Here is a 20,183-nt window from a genome sequence, read left to right as displayed (position 1 = left end):
GATTCGTCAGTGCTGGAATGAACATATGCCGCTTAATTGTATGCTGATCATGAAACAGGTAAAGATCTATACACCAAACGGAAAATTGAAGGTAATTGTAATTGTGAATATTCAACAGGCTGGGTACAGAAATATATGAAAAGATGCGGCTTAAATTTTTAGATTTTTAAAATTTTAAAGATAAAGCATCTATCAATCACAAGATATTGATAAGTTTGTGAAGATCATTGCTGATGAAAATCTAACATCAGAACAAGTCTGCAATGTTTTTATACCTTTCATAAAACCTAAAAAAAGTAAAATACAAACACAGTCTACTGTAACTGATTAATCAAAATACAGCATCACAGATGGAGTCTGAAAGCCTGCTGTTGTTCTTCTTCAGCAGCTGATTCAGATATTCACCTGATGCTGCTGTGCTGTTTTTGTGACCCTGTACACATTATATTTTCATCATATTAATGGTACATAATCACTGGTGCTGTTAAGTACATATGTGTGTTGAACAACAGTCAGACAAAGACTGCTTACCAGTAACATATAAGTTCAGAGTTGGAAATGATGGTGATCCCAAGCTACCTCATTATATTTTCCAAAATCCAAAACACTTCCAGCCTCAAGCATTTTGAATAAGGGGTTCTCAACCTGCATTTATTTATGATGATATTGAGAAAGTGTTCTACTATATTGTCTTGGTATTAAACTAAGGGATGGTCTATTTGTTGCATCGTATAAAAAAATCATTCACTAACATTATGAGGGTATAGACAGAGTCAATGCAAGTAGGCTCTTTCCACTTAGATTAGTAGAGATAAGCACAAGAGGACATGGCTTTAGGGTGAAAGGGGAAAGGTTCAGGGGGGAAAATTAGGGGGAACCTCTTCACTCAGAAAGTGGTGGGAGTGTGGAACGAGCTGCCATCTGATGTGGTAAATGCAGGCTCACTCTTAAGTTTTAAGAATAAATTGGATAGGTACATAGATGGGAGAGGTCTGGAGGGTTATGGACTAGATGCAGGTCAATGGGACTAGCAAAATAATGTTTCGGCACAGACTAGAAGGGCCGATTTGCCTGTTTTCTGTGCTGTAGTGTTCTATAGTTCTATGGTTCTAACATCACTACTTCTTTCAATAGTTATATGTGGTTTGCTATTTTATTTTTCTGCTGTTCGACACATAGCAAAAAAGTACAGTGGATTCTGGTTAATTGGGACACTTGGGAAACATATTGATGGAGGAATTCATCCACATTGCATTTTTTTCACTGTAAATGAATAAAATCAATGCAGACACCTAGTGTAGGTAATGGACGGCCTTCACACAATGCTGTCGACGATTGCATTCTCCAAATCTTTATTTTCGTTGTAACATTCAAGATGATTGTCAATACCTTCAAGTTCTTCATTGTTAACTTGAAGTTCTTAACTTGTTGAAGTAGTAAAATTGTTACATTCACATTCCTGGCTGTTTTTGGCATCTCCAAGACTGAATGTTTGTAAACACGTGAGAAGAACAGTTCGGAATTGTCTTAATGCTTATTTCTTGCCAACTATCAGTCTCAAAAATTGCTGCTTTTTGAATACAAACACATGCAACTGATGATATTTAAAAACTGTTCATTCAAAGCACAGTGTAGTTTCTAATAGCCACACAAGTGCATGCAACTGACACTAGTCAGAAATTGTTCGTTAATTGACTCTTGCCCCAATTAGTGTTCCAAATAAACAAAGCTTTTATCTCATTAGGTTTTGTTCTTTAAGGGATGACCGAGATAAGCAGCTACCCTGATTAACTGATGGCCCAATTAACGGGAATCCACTGTACTTCCAGGTAAACATATAAAATTTATATATTTGTAACCATCATAAGATCATTTGGTCCAATGCAATTTTCCTCCCTTCTATCCCTTTCATACTAAAGGCAATAAACCAAGCATGAAGACACAGAGAGTGAACAAAGAATCTTTCTGGTTCACTTGGATTTGTCCATAGAAACATCTGTTTTACCTTTTTTAACCAAAAAAAAGTAAAATTTTCATATGCTGTACCTTCTCTCCAGGGTATTCCCAATGAAAGTTCAGCCGTACATTCAGCTCAGTTCTAGCAGTACAATTTAGCATCAAGCGCTCTCCCACTGACAATTCCACTGGGGATGGTTTATTCAGTGTGAGGTTATAAATCATGAATCCTGCAGAGAAAGATAATAAGTAAAGGCTAATGATGTAGCTTGCCTGGCTTCTTGAACCTAATATTTCCAGACTAATGGGAAAGGTTAAAGATCATCCATAATAAAACAATGTTACAGATTGAGAAAGGGGGTTGAGGGTTGCAGCGAAGATGAGAACTTGTACTATTTTGTCTTACATCATGTGTAATAGGAAAATATTTACCATTTCAATCAAAACAGAAAACACTGGAAACAATTAACAGGTGACACACAATTTGAAGAAAGAGAAACAGTGTTAATCTTTTAGATCAACAACCATTCTTCAAAACTGCTAAGTGCTTTCAGAATTCTCCATTTTTATTTCAGATTTTCAACATCTGCAGTATTTTAGTTTTGGACCCCTTTAATATTGTTACATGAGGTACAGACATCTTCTCATATTATCAGATGCCATTGCAATCTCTGTCTGCCAGAGTGTTGACCTAGAATTGTGTTGACTGGAAAGTTTAACAACTGCTGTTAATGGCTGCAGGAGCAGTGTAGCAATAACTGTTCCAGCCCTGGGCCAGCTGCTGCCAGTAAAGGCTGTTATAAAAATATGCTACCCAGGAAAATGGCGGGATGGGCAAGTGGGCAAAGAAAATATGGAAGGGTTTTGGTTATAGAAATCTTGAATAGGATGTGATAGAGGTGCAGAAGGATACGATGAAGGACTGGGGTGAAGCTTTCCACAAACAAATTGGAGATGAGCGTCACTTAACCACTGACCACAAATCCTAGGTTAATGTCTTTCTGAGTTAGCATTTTATGGAACATTTCAAACAATGTGTCTATTAAATTAAAATAACTTGTTAGTTGCTTTTTGTGACCAGTCTAGAATAACCTAATAAGGAAATATAGTCTTTCTAAAAGTAAATTAAGTCAATTATTTCATTGAACTGTACCCACCCCCACACTATTGCATGCATTTACAAATATACCTCCCTGAGGATGTCTTAAATTTCTTGGTATGGCAACTTAATTTAGAATTTAAACAGCAATTGATGTCAATAACTGTGTAGATATTTTTACTACTAATTGTTATTCATGAACATTAAACACATGAAGCAAATATGTAGTAATCAAGGATTCCATTAAAGTACTGATTCAAAATCATGCAGAAATTAAAGTCTGGTTGTTTGGTCCAACCGCTCCACATTAAGAAATACTCTCCCAAATGAACACATGTCCAATCAATTCCAACATTCTTTTATCCTCCCTTTCCTTCAATTACTGATCTTACATTGTTGAATGTAAACATGTGGTTCACATGAGTCTAAAACATTTGGATACATATTTTAAGAGATGGCCACTATTTATTTCTATTGATTTAAATTACAGCTAAGGCCCCGAGTTTTCAATGATGTTGCTCCAATGCTCTTCCTAAGACCATCAATGTAGCTTGTGATGTAGGATAGAAAAGTTCATTGGCAGATCATTACATACTGAAGGAGTTCAGGGAGGAAGAAGTCATTGCAACTCCTCAGATGGTGAAGTCCCTTTCCTGACATGTTATCATCTTTAGAAGCAGCACAAAGAGAAAATGAAGGGAAAACAAAGGATGAGCCAAGTTCATGCACTTCCTATCAAGAAATTGCAGGGTGATGTGGACATTCCAGTTTTGGCAAACAGGCAGCTACCCGACTGTAGCCAAACACCTTAGAAAAATTACAGGCACCTTGAGTATAGATTCAACTAATTAAAATATCAGCCTCATATTGAGTGAGTGTTGACACGTGGCCAAGTGGTTAAGGCATCGGTCTAGTGATCTGAAGGTAGCTAGTTCGAGCTTCAGCTGAGATAATGTGTTGTGTCCTTGAGCAAGGCACTTAACCACACATTGCTCTGCAACAACACCGGTGCCAAGCTGTATCGGCCCTAGCGCCCTTCCCTTGGACAACATCGGTGGTATGGAGAGGGGAGACTTACAGCATGGGCAACTGCCGGTCTTCCATAAGACCTTGCCCAGGCCTGCGCCCTGGAAACCTTCCAAGGCGCAAATCCATGGTCTCACGAGACTAACGGATGCCTATGTTGAGTGAAATTAATATGAGTTAAATTTTATAATGAATTAATTATATAAAGAAAAACTATTAATTATTCATTTGAGGAAAGCTAGTTTTCCTGTTGGGAAAATCAGGGATACAATAAAACAAACATCACTAAGTCACACCTCTCTCTCAGCAGGCAAGGAGCATGAAGTGACAAGCTGCACTCAATTTTATCAGTCAGAAGAGTAGCCCTACTGTGAGAAGCAGTTCTGATTAGCTATTATCTTGAGACACACATTGCACTGTAGTTCTTTTAAACAGAGATACAAATGAGCCACAAGAGAGGCAATTCATTTTACGGACTGAAAGGCATCCATACTATTTTCTAAAGGGAACTATGCCTGCCCCCATTTCAGAGAACTGTATTCTCCCTGTAATCATGCTGACATTTTAGCTTCTAGAATGGAAAAATTTTGTTTGGCTCTCATGCTCAAAACACAGCATTTATAGTACAAAATCAGCATCACTCCTTAAATTTATTCCTGTCCGCTGCGATCTTCAGATATGTCTAAATCTAAAAGCCGATGTTTCATTCAGTAAGAGGGATGAATTGTGTGCCAAAAAAGGTGGGTATTGCACAGGACAATGAGCTTGAGGCTGTAATCTTACAGAAACAGTTTAGGATTGGGCCAGTTTAGGATTGTTGCCTTTATAAATTATATCCTCATGACATGCCTCTACCTTCTTGAATTATCACTTATTTTTCATTTTACCCATCGAGTATAGGCAGTAGGAATTATCAGAGCAGGATGTGAGTGCACACCAATATGATATTTAGATACACATTAAAGAGAATGTTAAAGAAATAAGAATCCAGCTGACCAAGTTTTCTTCTATGCCCTCATGCCTGTGAGTTTTCAGTTTTAAGTAATTTCAATACTAACTTACATAAGAAAATAGAAGCAGGAGTGGGCCACCCCACCTCTCAAGCCTCTCTCACCATTCAACATAATCATGGTTCATCTCCTCTCTGTCAGCTCCTGATATCCCATAATCCCTTTTCTTTGAATTACTTATCTATCTGCATTTTAAATATACTTGAAGATCTATTCTCCAGCACCCCCAGTAGTAGAGAATTCCACAAATTTAGTACCCACTGAGGAAACGAATTTCTACACATCTTGGTTTCAAATGACCAGCTCCTTATTCTGTAGCTATGCTGCCTTGCTCACGGCTCCCCCACTTGTGAAAACATTTCACCGTCTACCCTGTCAAGTGCCCTTAGGATCTTACATATTTAACTAAGATCACACCTCATTCTTCTAAACTCCATTCAATACAGAACAAATCTGTCTAGCTTCTTTCGATAGAACAACCTCTCATCCCCAGAATTAGTCTGGTGGATCTCCTCTGGGCTGCCATAGGTAAGATTATAGTTATGCATAGTATTCCAGATGTGGTTTTACCAACACCCTGTATAACTCAAATAACATCCCCTTACTCTTTCATTTGAAGGCCAATGTGGTTTTTGCCATAGGAACTACCTGTTGGATATGCTTCCTAACTTTTTTTGTGATTCATGCACTAGAACACCTGCATCCTTCTGAACTTTACTCATTTTAAGTCTCTCTCTAAATAAATGTTAATCCACATTTTGATTCTTGCAAAGTGTACAACCTCACACTTCCTTATATTAATCTATTAGGATATCACTCAACTACTGAATCTACCTCCAGTATACGCCACTGCAAAATCACAATATCATCATAATAACATACACTTCCACCTATTTCCATATTGTTGACAAATTTACAAACCTTACAGTTCATCCCTTTCTCCAGGTCATAAAGGCAATTGACAGCTAAGATTCTTTCCTGGGGTACTCCACTTGTTATATCCCTCCAGTTTGAAAATAACTCATTTATTTCAACTCTTTGGTTTGCAAGGGACAGGTAACTTTCAACCCATGCTAACACACTTTCACCAATACCCTGAGCCCTTAATTTATTCACCAGTCTCTCATAAGGCACCTTGCCTTTTGGAAATCTAATTACATTTACAGGATCCCCTTTGTCAATTTTCATTGTCACATCCTCAATAACTCAATTTACTTCTCATAAAACCATGTTCACCTGTTTTGATTATATTCATCTTTCTTTAATGACTAGTTATTTCCTCATTAATTATTGACTTCAACATCTTTCCAAAAATAGATGTTAAACTAAATGAGCTATAGATTTCTTCCATGCATCTTCCTTCTCCTTCCAACAAGGGAGTCACGATGGCTGTTTGTCAAACCTTCAACTCCACTTTCTTTGGAACCATTCTGTTACAACCCAGTGATCTGTTTGCCTTTAGCCCCATGAGTTTAAATTGAGATGCCTATAAACCACATGACAGATGTAACAAATGTGCATAATCTGCAGATAGGACCACTTCTCCATGATGAATTCCTCATGACATTCCTCTAAACAAGCTGTTACCATTATTTGAGAACAAAATATCCCACCAGCATTTTAACAAACTGAATTTAGGAAGCACTCATTTCAGACCGATACCATCATGTAAAGTAAAAGCCAGAATTAATATGACACAAGCCTCTCAACTGCAACTTCATATGGACACAGTATAAACACTATCTAATCAATACTTTCATCATCCTTTAAACCAAATAATATTTTATATATTTCAGATTTAGTCACTTCACTGTAAATGTAAAAAATGTTCTTACCAACAACTACCAGCACATAAATGTTAGAATGATAGGCTTTTCCATTCACTGTTGTCTCACACTGGACCAATCCTGCATCTCTGATTCTCTGACTCAAGACAATGAAACCATTCTTATTATCCCACAATGTTGTTGTTCCATCAGGGACTATATAATTCTCTGGATATTTCTGTTCACATATTAAAGAGAATTAATTTTCAAATAAAAAAGTAATGCTAAAATAAAAGTTATAACTTGTAATAAAGCTACATGCAATAGTTAACAAGTATATTATAAATTATGTTTTATGATGTATTTTCTTCAATATGCTCAATTAGATTTACCATGACATCAAAACTGTAAAAAATTGTAATATGTTTTCAGACATGCACAAAGTTTTTGAGCAAATATTAAAAATAAACAGTCTATTTACATATTTGGCATTTATGATTTTAAAAATATAACTATATTGAAGTAAGCTGTATATTAATTAGACACTGTAGATGTTCTAGTAACTAGAAAAAGCAATTATATTTACCGTATGTAAGGTGACATTAAGATTTGGAATGGAAACCTTGCATGGAATGACAAGCTTCTTACTTTCAGTTATGAACAGTGCTTCTGGCTTGTCGGAGGGATTCACAAAAGGCATTTGATCATCTAAAGTGAAATAAGATATTAATGTAAAGTGATTAGTTATATTTTCACATTCTTTTAAAATATATCGGGATATCAACGGCAGCTGGTGAGTTGGATAACTTTCTTGCAACGGTATTCTTGAACAGACCTTATACAATCTTGATTTCATTGGATTACTCTTTAGAAATTATTTCATGTGAAGTTAAAATTGAGGGTACATGATTTCACTTCAGGGTGTCAATAGTTCTCGCCTGTTCTAACAGATGTGAGTTAGGTAAGTGGAAAGAATTTTGTTCTTATTTTTTGAAGGAGAGTATCATAAATCTGCAAAATAGAGATTTAAAAAAAGCAAAGGGTCTGTGAATTTGAAATTATGCTGGGAATTACACAACCACTTGGAATTGATGAAAATTCATATCAGAAAGTACCTGTTCCAAACACAATGTAGGTGCTTACCCAATCCTTTCACCCTGCAAATTTTGTTTTGCTCTAACATTGGTAATGTTGGGATTAGCTCAATCTTCCAAAACTACTACTACTACTACTACTACTACGTTGACTCAGGCCTAGGCCAAAACCCCACTCTGTAATATTACAGTCCCATCTGAGGAAGATCCATAAGATTTGTTACATTTCTCACATTCCAGTCCTTCCTTTTCTAATGAGAGATCATCTTCTGAGGTCCACATTAGCATATCTGGAAGCCAATATGCCCCTTCCTTTTTTGCATATCTGCTTCCATTCCCGTTTCAGGTCTCATCTGAGCACAGAATCAAGCTGAGGAAGCTCCCACACAGGACAACTTTTGCCAACAATGGCACACTGTTGCACACTTTACAAGGTCATGAGGAAAATCATGGGAAGATAGGGAGCAAAAGTGACTTGACAAATTCCTTCAGAGTTTCTGATTGGCTGTAGGAGGATCCCTATGGAAATTAAGGCCTAGTTAAAAAAAAAACAAGTGAAAATCTACAGATGCTGGAAATCAAAGTAATACACACAAAATGCTGGAGGAACACAGCAGGTGGGCAACATCTTTGGAAAGAAGTAAATAGTCAACGTTTTGGGCTGAGACCCTTCATCGGGACTGGAAAAAGAGAGATGAGAAGTCAGAATAAGAAGATGGGGAGGGGAGGAAGAAATACGAGGAAGAAGGTGATAGATGAAATTGGGAGGTGGGAAGGGTGAAGTAAAGAGCTGGGAAGTGAATTGAAGAAAGAGATAAAGGGCTGGAGAAGGGGTAATCTGATAGGAGAGGACAGAAGGCCATGGAAGAAAGGGAAGGGGGAGGAGCACCAAAGGGAGATGATGAGCAGTTAAGGAAAGAGAGGGAAATGGGAATATGGGATGGTGAAGTTGGGGGGGGGGGGTGTATTACTGGAAATTTGAGAAATCGATGTTCATGCCATCAGGTTACCCAGACTGAATATAAGATGTTTCTCTCTCAAACTAAATGCGGCCTCATTGCACAAGAGAGAAGGCCAGAGACTGACATGTCGGAATGGGAAGTAGAATTGAAATGGGTGGCCACTGGGAGACCCTGCTTTTTTCTGGCAGATGGAGGACAGGAGCTTGGCGAAGCGGTCTCTCAATCTACGTTGGGTCTCACCGATATGCAGGAGGCCACACTGGGAGCATCAGATACAGTAGGTGACCCCAACAAACTCACAGGTGAAGTGTCACCTGGAAGGACTGTTTGAGCCTCTAAATGGTAGTAAGGGAGGAGGTGCAGGGCCCAATGTTCTGCTTGCAAGGATAAGTACTTTGCAATTACCATTTGCTGATCATTGAGATCAATAATGAGACTCTGTTAAATGTAAACCAGAGATTGCACTGGTTGATAACTGGCAAGTGTAAATCATTAGTCTGTGTAATAGTGAGATCAGTGGGGAGGGACGATGGACAAATTTTTGATTGGTTTCATTTTTCTGTTACTGAACAATTTCCACATAAACCTGGGGTAATAATGAGGCTATTTGAACTCTGACCTCAGTATGTTTTTCCCTTTGTTTGATGAATGTTTTCTTGTCTTGTTCCAATATTGAGAAAGCAGACATCCCACCCTGCAAAAACTCATTTCAGGGAGGTAGCACCATCAATTTGCGGGAGACTTCCGGGAGAGGTGGGATGTCTGCAATAGAGTAGCTCCTTAGCAGCTAGCCAGCTAGTTTAAATAACGTTACCAATTTCCCCCAGGATCAATAAAGTATGACTATGACTATGGCTAATGAATGAATGACACCTGTTAAACTCACCTCAACATGTCTTTTGCAGTCTTAACCCGCCATGGGCAATAGAAAAGTCACTGTTGCAAACAGTGCAGCAAGTAACATTGTCATTATTTTTGACCCCTATTAGGCAGGGGTACACTTCAGTGTAGTCTGGGCTGACGTACGTTTTATATTTTCTTTTTTTTTGGAACATTCTGCCATGGTGCGCTCTCGCTTTCTCTCATGCTCTCTCTCTCTCGCTTGCTTTCTCTCTCCCTTTCTCTCTCGCTCGCGCTCTCTCTCTCTCTAGTGGTCGCTCTTGCGCTCTCTCTCTCGCTTGCTTTCTCTCTCTCTCTCTAGTGGTCGCTCTTGCGCTCTCTCTCCAGCTCGCGGTCTCTCTCGCTTTCTCTCTCGCTCACTCTCTCGCTCACGATCTCGCTTGCTTTCTCTCTCCTTTTCTTGCTCGCGCTCTCTCTCTCTCTCGTGGTCGCTCTCGTGCTATGTCTCTCTCGCTTGTGCTCTCTCTCTCTCTCGTGGTCACTCTTGCTTTCTCTCTTGCTCGCGCTCTCTCTCGTGGTCGCTTTCGTGCTCTCTGTCTCCCTCGCTCAAAAAAAAGTTGATTTCCGTGATATTGTATATAATTTGCGGGCATCAGGGAGCCACTATTAATATGCGGGAGACTCCTGGAACTTCCGGGAGAGCTGGGATGTCTGATAAAGATTTAATATACATTGCACACGTATGTTGACAGTGGAGTAAACATTCTCAAAATTCTGCAGGTCACCGGATCTTATTAGCCAGAAGTGATTCAGTGGCAAGGCAAATTTGTGAAAAATATCTGGCATAGGTTAGTGTCAACCTGAACACCAACAACCCCATTTTGTTGCTATTCTTGGAAAATTAAGTAAGACATTAAAGATTCATGAGGCGTGGGCCATTCAGAAATGGTAAAATGTGGGCCATTCTCCCATCAGTATCTTTGCCAACTCATCAGCTGCATTAGAGCAATTGGTCACCCACCAAAGGTATAAACTAAATCATATCAATTCAAGCTGAAGATCAATGTTAAAGCATTCTTTCCGACTCTCTACATTTAATGACTATTAGAGTGCACAAAGGTTTTCATCGACGTTTGTTACCTGTATGTTTTTAAAATAAGTGAACTTGCAAAAAAATTGCAATGGCAGTTGCAGCAGGAGTGAATATGAACCTCTATGTAGCTAGCTGTAAATGACGTGCACAGCTATTTTCTGATAAATTCCTTGTGGGCATGTAAATTTGTTAAATAATAGAATTCTAGGTGACTCATAATCATTGATTGAGAATGTTATGTTTTGATGTTGATTTGCAATTCCCCCAAGTGTAATTGCAGAGAAAAAAACACATTAAATGCATGAGTCATGAATGCCAATCAGGAAATTGGTTTGTTGTTTTACTATAATCCCTTCTGATCAGTAAGACAGAAGGAAGTGCTGCAGGCAATCTGCATTTAACCACATTGCTTTGGAAGTCAGTAAAGAGGAACCCTATGGAGGTTAACCCCAGCATGTGGTGGACTTTAATGTGACACACTACCACTGCTGCTGAAGCAAAGGTGATCATTTGTATGGCCTCTGATAAGAAACAGTATCTACTACCACAAGACAGGCATTGCTGTTAGATCAAAGACTAAAAGAAATTGAAAACACAATATGCAGGAAATATAGGCTTAAACTGAAATCTCGTTCATTCCATGAAAGGTAACCAGTTAATTTTTTTTGGATATGATAAAATCAAATATGTTAAAATAAAAAATGTCAATGGAGAAATTTTTTTCTTAATTTCTTTCACTCTTTTAAATACTTTCATTGACATATTTAGAATGCATTGAACAGACAGAAGAATGAGCCACAAGGGAAGTATTGACAAACAGCAGTGCAATCAAGATATTTGGCACTGTTCTACATATCATTAGAAATCATCCTACAGATGTCAAACAACTTTAAAAAGGTTTTCTTACCCTGAACGAAGACGTAGATACTTGCAGCGACATGCATTGGTGATTGTGCATGGTAACACCGGTACATTCCAGTATCATTTGCATTGGTCTTTGTCAGAATGAGAGTTTTGCAAAACCAATTCCCTTTGCTGCAGTTAGTCAGTGATATCCTGTGCTCCATGCTACTGTGGTTTCTAGGCCATGACCATTCCACTGGTCCATGCCCACTATAGCAAACATTCAAAAGTAACATGTTCTCAAATAGAAATGTAGAACTAGTTAAAACAACCTTTTTTTTTTAAAAAGCCACAGCTATAAATAACAATAAAATATTTTTAAATGTAGAGCATAATTTTTATAAATACATTTCCTAAAAGCAATGAAAACAAAATTCAAACATTATTTAATCAGACTTATTAAGCATTTACAGATATTTTTCTCATCTAGAAGGTAATGATCATTTAAATTAGAAATAAAAAATGATTATAATATATTTTAAGCTCAAAGTGTTTAATGTAATTATTTCATGCAAAAGAGGCATCATTTATGCAATCACATTTACACTCCTTTTAAAAATATGCATTCCAATGAAGAGGGCTAAAATATAATATTTAGCATATGGCTAATTAATGTGTGGGCACGTGGCCAAGTGGTTAAGGCGTCGGTCTAGTGATCTGAAGATCGCTGGTTCAAGCCTCAGCTGAGGCAGTGTGTTGTGTCCTTGAGCAAGGCACTTAACCACACATTGCTCTGTGACGACACTGGTGCCAAACTGTATCAGCCCTAGTGCCTTTCCCTCGGACAACATCAGTGGCATGGAGAGGGTAGACTTACAGCGTGGAGAGGGGAGACTTGCAGCATGGGCAACTGCCAGTCTTCCATACAACCTTGCCCAGGCCTGCGCCCTGGAAAACTTCCAAGGCATAAATCCATGGTATCATGAGACTAACGGATGCCTCTTATATGGCTAATTTGAATTTGTGAAACATTGAAGTTGTTATTTACTTTCAGTGAGAAAACTAACAGCCAACACTTCGTATTTATATGCTTCGTTTACCTTAATCCTTCACAGAAGTAAGTATTCAAAATTTTACACCATTGCACAGAGTAGATTTTAAGGAGAGAGACAGGGATTATGGGAGAGAGCTGCAGAGCCCAGGGCTTTGATAGTCAAGAATATATCCCTTCTCACTGCACATAATCCATATCCCTCCATTCCCTGCAGATTCATGTGTCTATCTAAAAGCAACTTGATCCCTTCTATAGTATCTGCTTCAGGCACCTACCAACCTTGCTCCTCTTCAGGCAGGTTCCAAAACAGCATGGCTAGGAGCTGAGAATGAGGTGCAGATTAAAACCAGTTGTGTAGGAGCTTCCTATATCAAGGAAGTATGTGTTCATCTGGTACTTCAGGATGCTTACTGCATGTGATCTATCTTTGTTTGATAAATGTTAATATACATCAGGATATACTAATATATACAAGGTCATAGGTAACAGCTTGATCACCCATGTCAATACAACTCAGGGCATAATGATGATACTAGTATATTCATTTATGTGAGATAAAATTTTTGAAGCTAGTATGAAGGCGAAATGGAAGTAAAATTCTATCACAGCATTAAGAGTGAATTTTGAGATTGTTTGCAAAAGGTTCTGGTGACAATTTAAGCAGATATAATGTGTATGCATAAAATATAATGCCACCTCTGTTACCAGAAATCCATGCATTTGAAATAACATATTTTTTATTTCATTAAAGTGAAAGATGACTAGTTCATATAAATTGTAACTTTATGTTTTTTGAATTCTATGTTTTAAATATTGTAGCTGATTAATTAATTTTAATACAGAACAACTTTAGATGATGGATAAATATGGACTTTAACAGACTTACGGATAATTATGGATGTAGATACTGCGTAGATACATAACCCTGGGAATTTCTCAGATGTATAAAAGTTGTCACCATTTTTGCAGGTGTACGCTTAATATGTTCAGATAACATACATTTGTTCATGATTTTATATGTGTTAATTTAAATTCATAGAGTCAAATGGTGCAGAATCAGGCTACTTGGTCCATCAAATCTATGTTGACCATCAAATATCTAGTTCTACTGATACCATTTACTAGCACAACCCAGAGTCCTCTATATCAGCTGAATCAAATGCTCTTTAAGATGCTTCTTAAATTTTGTAGAAGTGCGTGCCTCCACCACCACAAACAGAGTCCATCTAATCTCTCCTTTGAATTTTGAACTCATAACTGAAATCTTCATCCCAGGCAACACCCTGGCAAATCTTGCCTGCAACCTTTCCAGTTTAATCACAGTGGTATGACAACAAGAACTGTACACAATTATCCAGCTGTGGCCAGACCAACATTTTATAAACTTGTATCAGGACCTCCCTGCTCTTATTTTCTCTGCCTCAGCTAATGAAGGAAGGCTTTAGCATCATTCTATTTACTTGTGCTGCTCTCTTCAAATATCTTTGGACTTTAACATCAACTTCCCTTTGTTTCTCAATACTCCCATTCATGCTGACTGTCTTTCCCTCATTTGGGATATCAGGATTAGATTCAAGTTAAAATTTATGTTTAATGGCATGAACTTCAAGAACAAAAATGGAATACCATACAATCTTATTAATGACATCATCTGGATAATATTGTCAAAAGCTAATAGAAATATATTTACTATAAACAGATATGCAAAGGAAAATTCATTAAACCATATATGTTTTCAAACCTGTAAAGCAAGATCAAGGTTAACTGATGTTTAATGCATTTAAGGGTAATAATTCTTGTAATCTCTTACCTGCAATTAATTATTAAAGTGTCATTAGCATTAATTACGTGCTCTTTATTCTGGATGCTAAGGTGTGGCAAAGAGAAGAAACCTATAAATGAAACCATGAGATAAATATTAAGGAAAAATCATTGATAGATTGACTATATCTGTGTCTAGTCATTTAATAATTATAGATTTGTCATATTGAATGTCAGCACTGAAAGATTCAAAATCACAAGGAAATGATATGAGAATGGGTTTTTGAAAAATACATTTGTCGTTGATTTGTAATCCATGTTTGCCACCTCACTGTTTTATTTGTGTAATTAAAACAAAATTCTCAAGAATAGCTTAGGTATAACAATCTACATCAGTTTATATGGAACATACATGGGTGTAGCTAGGTCTAGAAAAAGTATAGCAACTGGTTTACAGAGATAGGAAGGAAATTCTATTTGGGTGGGTCCAAGGACAGTTTCTTCTGAAATCTTATGAAATTACATATTCAGGCTGGTTCTGATTTTAGACACCATTCAACAACTGCTAGAATTTATTTTTAGAAAATTGAGCTCCAGAAAAGAAATATTCAGACATAGGGCATGGCAGGTTTTTCTGTAAAAATGAATTTAAGTATATCAAGTATCTTTTCTGCTCCACAAGTATTTCAAATGCATGTATCAGGAAAAAAATACACAAAATTCACTAGTTCTGTACTCGGCTTTGTCAAGAACGTACAACAAAGTGTGTATGTTCTTCATCCACTCCCCAGAAACACTGCATTCAAATACTTGAATAACAGGAAGATGGGTTTGTCAATGTTCGAGTACCGATGGGCATGCAGAATTTGTTTTTATCTTGTTATGCTGCCACTTTGAAATAATTCCCCAAACAAAATAAAGGAATGTTGCCTCATCAAAAGGCAGTGGTTTGTTCAGCACTCTGTTGTTACAGGATGAAGGGCAGATTGCTCGGCATGAGATAACTGGTTAGGACCTCACAGACTCTGGGAAAGATTCTGATTTCCTCATGATTTACATAAGGAGTAGAATATTAGAACAATCAGCAAACCATCTCATCCTTTGGAGAATTTCATATTTCTTTCCTCTATTTCTCTTAAATTACAATACAGAACATTAAAAATGTCAACAATCTTTGGGATAGCTAAGTCCATTAGAGAGTGACTTGGGACCTAATACAATTTAAGAGATTGTCTTTACTTGATTCCTTATAGCTTAGTTTGCAATCCGCTTCTAGCTGTTTACACAGGCATATTAAGCTGTTTCTCAACAACGGTTTCATCAAAATATTGACAACATAGTACAACAGAACATGATATAAATATTTTATTCATATTGTCTCGCAATGTTTTGGAAAGACACGGAAGTAGCTATCCCTCAATGTAATTTAGAGTCAAAAGCTGAGTTCAACCGTGCATGCGGATTCACCTCATTAGACCGGCCCAAATTCCTAGGCATAGATTGTGTATAACTATCTACATCAGTTTATGTGTAATGCATATGGGCATAGCTAGTTCTAGAAAAAGTACAGCAACACTTTTACAGAGATAGGAAGGAAATTCTGTTTGGGTGGGTCCAAGGACAATTTCTTCTGATGACTGTAACATTGTACTTACTTTACATTGTCCTTTATTTGTCTGCTGCAATATTTTAAAGTTTTAACTTTAGGCTCAATGAGTAAAATCTGACTATACATGAGTTAAAAGTAATAAAAAGGTAAAGCAATTTGTCAATTTAATTACAGAAAACCATGGTGACTCATTTTGAGCACTGCTAGTGCTGAAAGGATTGTAACATATTTTAGCAACATACTTACTGAATGAACTATTGGAACGCTAACAGGAAGAATATTTTCAGAAAATGCTTCTCATTTCATAAGGAATCAGGCCTGCTGAATATGTCTGTATTCACAGTGATTAGTTACTTCATTCATAGGTTGACTATATTCCATTTAAAGATTAGCTTTATTAGCTTTATTTGTTACATGTATATCAAAACATTTGTGAGTTCTTCATTGACATAATTGCAGATAGCACTGTCAGTGGGACTTATATTCAACTAACATTGCCAGCACTTTGAATTAATTCTATGTAGTAATATGGTGGTCAGATCCTTTATCTAAATCACAGCCCACTAAACAATGGGATGCCCTAAATTAAGTCTAAGATTCTGAATACCACACATTGAGAATGGGTGTGATGATAGGAAGATGGGCACTACACATTCTCTGGAAGATGCAGGGAACTGACTCCTTGGAAGAACATCTATTAAACGGGATGCTGAAGGTAAGTGAAAAAGCAATTTATGCTCCCTTAAAGACAGCCTGAGTAAGCATGCTTAGAATTTGCTTATTTTCACAGCATTGCCTGCTAATGAGCCTTCACAACATTATTAAGCTGGTAACGAAGAAAGCAGAGTGAAATCTTTCACTTATTTTTCTATTGCAGTCTGACTGTTTTAGGGTTACTGGCACTAATTGTGCTACAGGTTTCCTCTGATCAACAGGTCTCACGCCTCCTGCTTGTCTGTCAGGAGCTACTTCAGCGAGACAATCCGCGTTGACAGCAGACTTCAGCAACTCCATTGCCCCCAAATGACTATCTGCTCGCCTGGATAACAGCAGTGCATTGAAGTGAATGATTGCGCGGACTGTTCCAACGTCTTTTGGCGCAGGACGGGTTTTACTTTTAAGTCTTTCGAGAGCAGACCAGTGATTTTAATAAGTTATTTTGTTTTGCTCTATTCCCCTCCGGCAACGGGGAAGAAGCAGGATGGGGGTGGGATTGGGGTTATCCGTTTTTGTGTTGTGTGAATCCGAAACACGAGAGAAACCGAATGATCTGACGGACTCAAAATGTAGGAGCGACATTCAGAAAACAGTTGTGCTTCTAGCAGGCACATGGGACAATGGCAGTCCATTGGCACAGAGTAGTGATGCGTAATTTGTATTTTGAAGGAATGTGGCTCCATTAGCATTGATAACTCCCACCCCCATCTCCTCTCCATTGATTGCTTTTGCTCGAAACATTGAACCTTCATTCCTGGATATTTAGATATCATAGCGTAAAGTACAACGATTAAATGAGAAGAAATAAAGTACAATTAAATGCAAGCTCTATCATCTTTTCAGGTCCTGATGAGTGTCTCAGTTCTGCTTCCGAAAATATGGCAGGTGTGAACAGATGATGGACAAAGGAGCATTTGTACTTCACTTCCAGCTCCGAACTGCAGTGATCTGGAATCACCACCATCCTCTGTCTCCCCGTCAGCGCAGCCACCTGCACCATCCCCTCGGGCACATACCCAGCAGCACTGAACGCCAGCCGCTCAGTCCAGATTCACACTCCGCCAACACGGTTCATTACCCCTCTGAACGCTCTCCCAATTAATTTCTGCAGAGAACGTCTATCAATTCGGTCTAGAAAATCCACAGGTCCGCGCAGCATGAATAGGAAAGAAACGAGCACCCCGTCGCTTTCTTGGTCGATTTACCACATTAGAGGAACATAAGAAAAAAAATGCATATGCTGGAAATCTGAAGCAGAAAAGGGTGGAAGTGCTCAGCATCAGGCATATGTTGTCTGACCTGCTGAGTTTTTCCAGCATTATTTGGTCCTATTCAGGCTTTCCTGTTAGACGATCCTATTACGCTACAGAGTGAACAGCGGAACGCGGAGGAAGACAGTAAAGTTGCATAGTGTTCGTTTGTACTTTACTTTAAAGAGCATTTTAAACTCTCGGTTGTAAACGTCAGTTCTCCATAACCAATATACTAATGTTAGAGATTCCCTGTAAATTTAATCGAAATATTACAGTTTCCGATTTCTTTCTAAGACCCCACGTTTTAACTACGATGCTTGTTTTCGTATGATTTCAAAGAACGTGGCAATGCTTCATTACAACCGAACTAATCAGATCATTACCAGTCACTTTCAGAGGCGACAACAGGTCGGCTTTCAGCCTGCCTCGGGCAGCCAGAAGATGAACTACTCGGCTAAGGAAGTGGAGCAAGTGCGCGTTTTTGAAGAGGTCGAATTCTCTTCGACTGCGCGAAACAATTTCCACAATCAGTTTATATCATCAAAAATCGGCTTCAGGTTTTACAAAGCGCAGAGTCAAGGTACGGCATCAAATGAAAGTAAACACGGGATCGATTTATATAATACAATGCAATTTTAAAAAAAATCAATTGCAAACCATGTTCACTCGTTTAAAATAAACTTAAATTTTCTCTATGAATTAATGTCTACAGTGTTAAACTACGTATGTGACGTTTCTGCAATTCTGTTGGATTCGCGCGCTTAATTGCTATAAAGTTGAGCCCTCTTAAATATTGCATAACAAGAACATTTTCCTGGAGATAACCCTCACCGGCTGAATCAGAAATCCCAATCCATAGCCACAGCAGCGCGAAAACTGGATTCCCCGACATGTCACAGTGGGTATCCCTGAACCCAGAACAACGCGATCTCTGGTCTAATCCAGCAGTTTTCTCGATAAATGCCGAATGATTCACAACCTCACTACCACATTCTGTTGTCCCCAGTACAGTCGAGCAACATTAAAGTCACATTTGATTCATTAAAGGTTGAATGAAGTCTTCAAAACAATCCAGGAATTATAATCTTGTATCTTTTTTTCTCTATATCGTCCTGTCGGAGAAGATTAGGCTTGGCTGGACGAGGATCAACTTTGCTTTGAACGGACATGGCAATTTGCTGGTTATATGCGGGGGGAGGTCCCAAGCCTCGAAAATTTAACTATGCGTCACGTGCCACGAGGATGCTGCTAATTCCATCAAAAATAATTGAAACTAGAAAGAACTTTGTTACGAGTTTAACCACAAAAAGTGGGATAAACCTATACTGACTATGTCCACAAAAAATCATTGAAACCGCTTATTGAAAAAAATTATAGAAACAACATCAGTACTCTCAATAGTTCCAGATATAAACGCAGTTTCACATATTAACACAGTCATTATAAAACTCGAAAGTCAAACTTTCTAAGAGATGTAAATATATGAGAATGCATTAGTTTAATTTTACCATCTTTTTACGAGTTTGGTTATCTCGAACAATAGCACAAATGCAGCATAAAATAAATTAAATATCGAACAGCATATTTTACTTTTTATCTGAAAGTGCCGATATCTAGAAATTACTTAATGTTTGCTACAAAAGAAATAGTATCAAAGGATTTCATCTCTGGTGCCACAGTTACGTATGCAGGAGTACCTGGAGTATTCATTATAAAATACATTGGAGTTATCCCTGGTGCCTTCTCCAAAACTGATCCCTCAAGTGACATGGCAAAAATAGATTACCCTCTCCTTAACGCATTGGTAAATAGTGGAGCTTGCTAACACAAAGCGGCTGCAGTGTTTCCTCATTAGAAAATTATTACATTTCAAAGGAACATCCTTGCCTGTGAAATGAATCAGGACAACTTGAGGGTGCAAAAGATGCAATTTCCATATAAGTCTTTCCATTCTTTAATCATTGGCAGAAACAGTTTGGTATTTACTAGCAAAGGAGCCATCAAACAAATAAGACAAATTCTGCTACAAACATCTGCTTTCATCAAAAGTTATCTTTTGAATGTTAAATATTAGTTCCTGGGTGTCTTCAGTTCAGAAAT

The 20,183-nt window shown here is 37.9% G+C and overlaps 1 protein-coding gene across 2 annotated transcripts in view; it reads right to left on the bottom strand.

The window, feature by feature from the left end:
• The window catches only part of kdr (kinase insert domain receptor (a type III receptor tyrosine kinase)), a 67,509-nt gene extending 48,264 nt beyond the window's left edge, over positions 1-19,245 (bottom strand). For both annotated transcript variants that reach the window (XM_072252696.1, XM_072252697.1), the window contains exons 1-6: positions 18,915-19,245; positions 14,554-14,635; positions 11,754-11,959; positions 7,444-7,565; positions 6,927-7,095; positions 2,047-2,186 (exon numbers count right to left, since the gene is read on the bottom strand). In XM_072252696.1, coding sequence (XP_072108797.1) covers positions 2,047-2,186; positions 6,927-7,095; positions 7,444-7,565; positions 11,754-11,959; positions 14,554-14,635; positions 18,915-18,975 — 780 coding nt within the window. In that variant the 5' untranslated portion in view covers positions 18,976-19,245. The remainder of the gene's footprint in view (positions 1-2,046; positions 2,187-6,926; positions 7,096-7,443; positions 7,566-11,753; positions 11,960-14,553; positions 14,636-18,914) is intronic.
• Between the last annotated feature and the right edge of the window lie 938 nt (positions 19,246-20,183).

Source organism: Mobula birostris, chromosome 3, assembly GCF_030028105.1.
Source record: "Mobula birostris isolate sMobBir1 chromosome 3, sMobBir1.hap1, whole genome shotgun sequence".
NCBI classification, from domain to species: domain Eukaryota; kingdom Metazoa; phylum Chordata; class Chondrichthyes; order Myliobatiformes; family Myliobatidae; genus Mobula; species Mobula birostris.
Note: the sequence above shows the minus strand (reverse complement) of the source record. Positions and strands in the feature narration are given on the sequence as shown.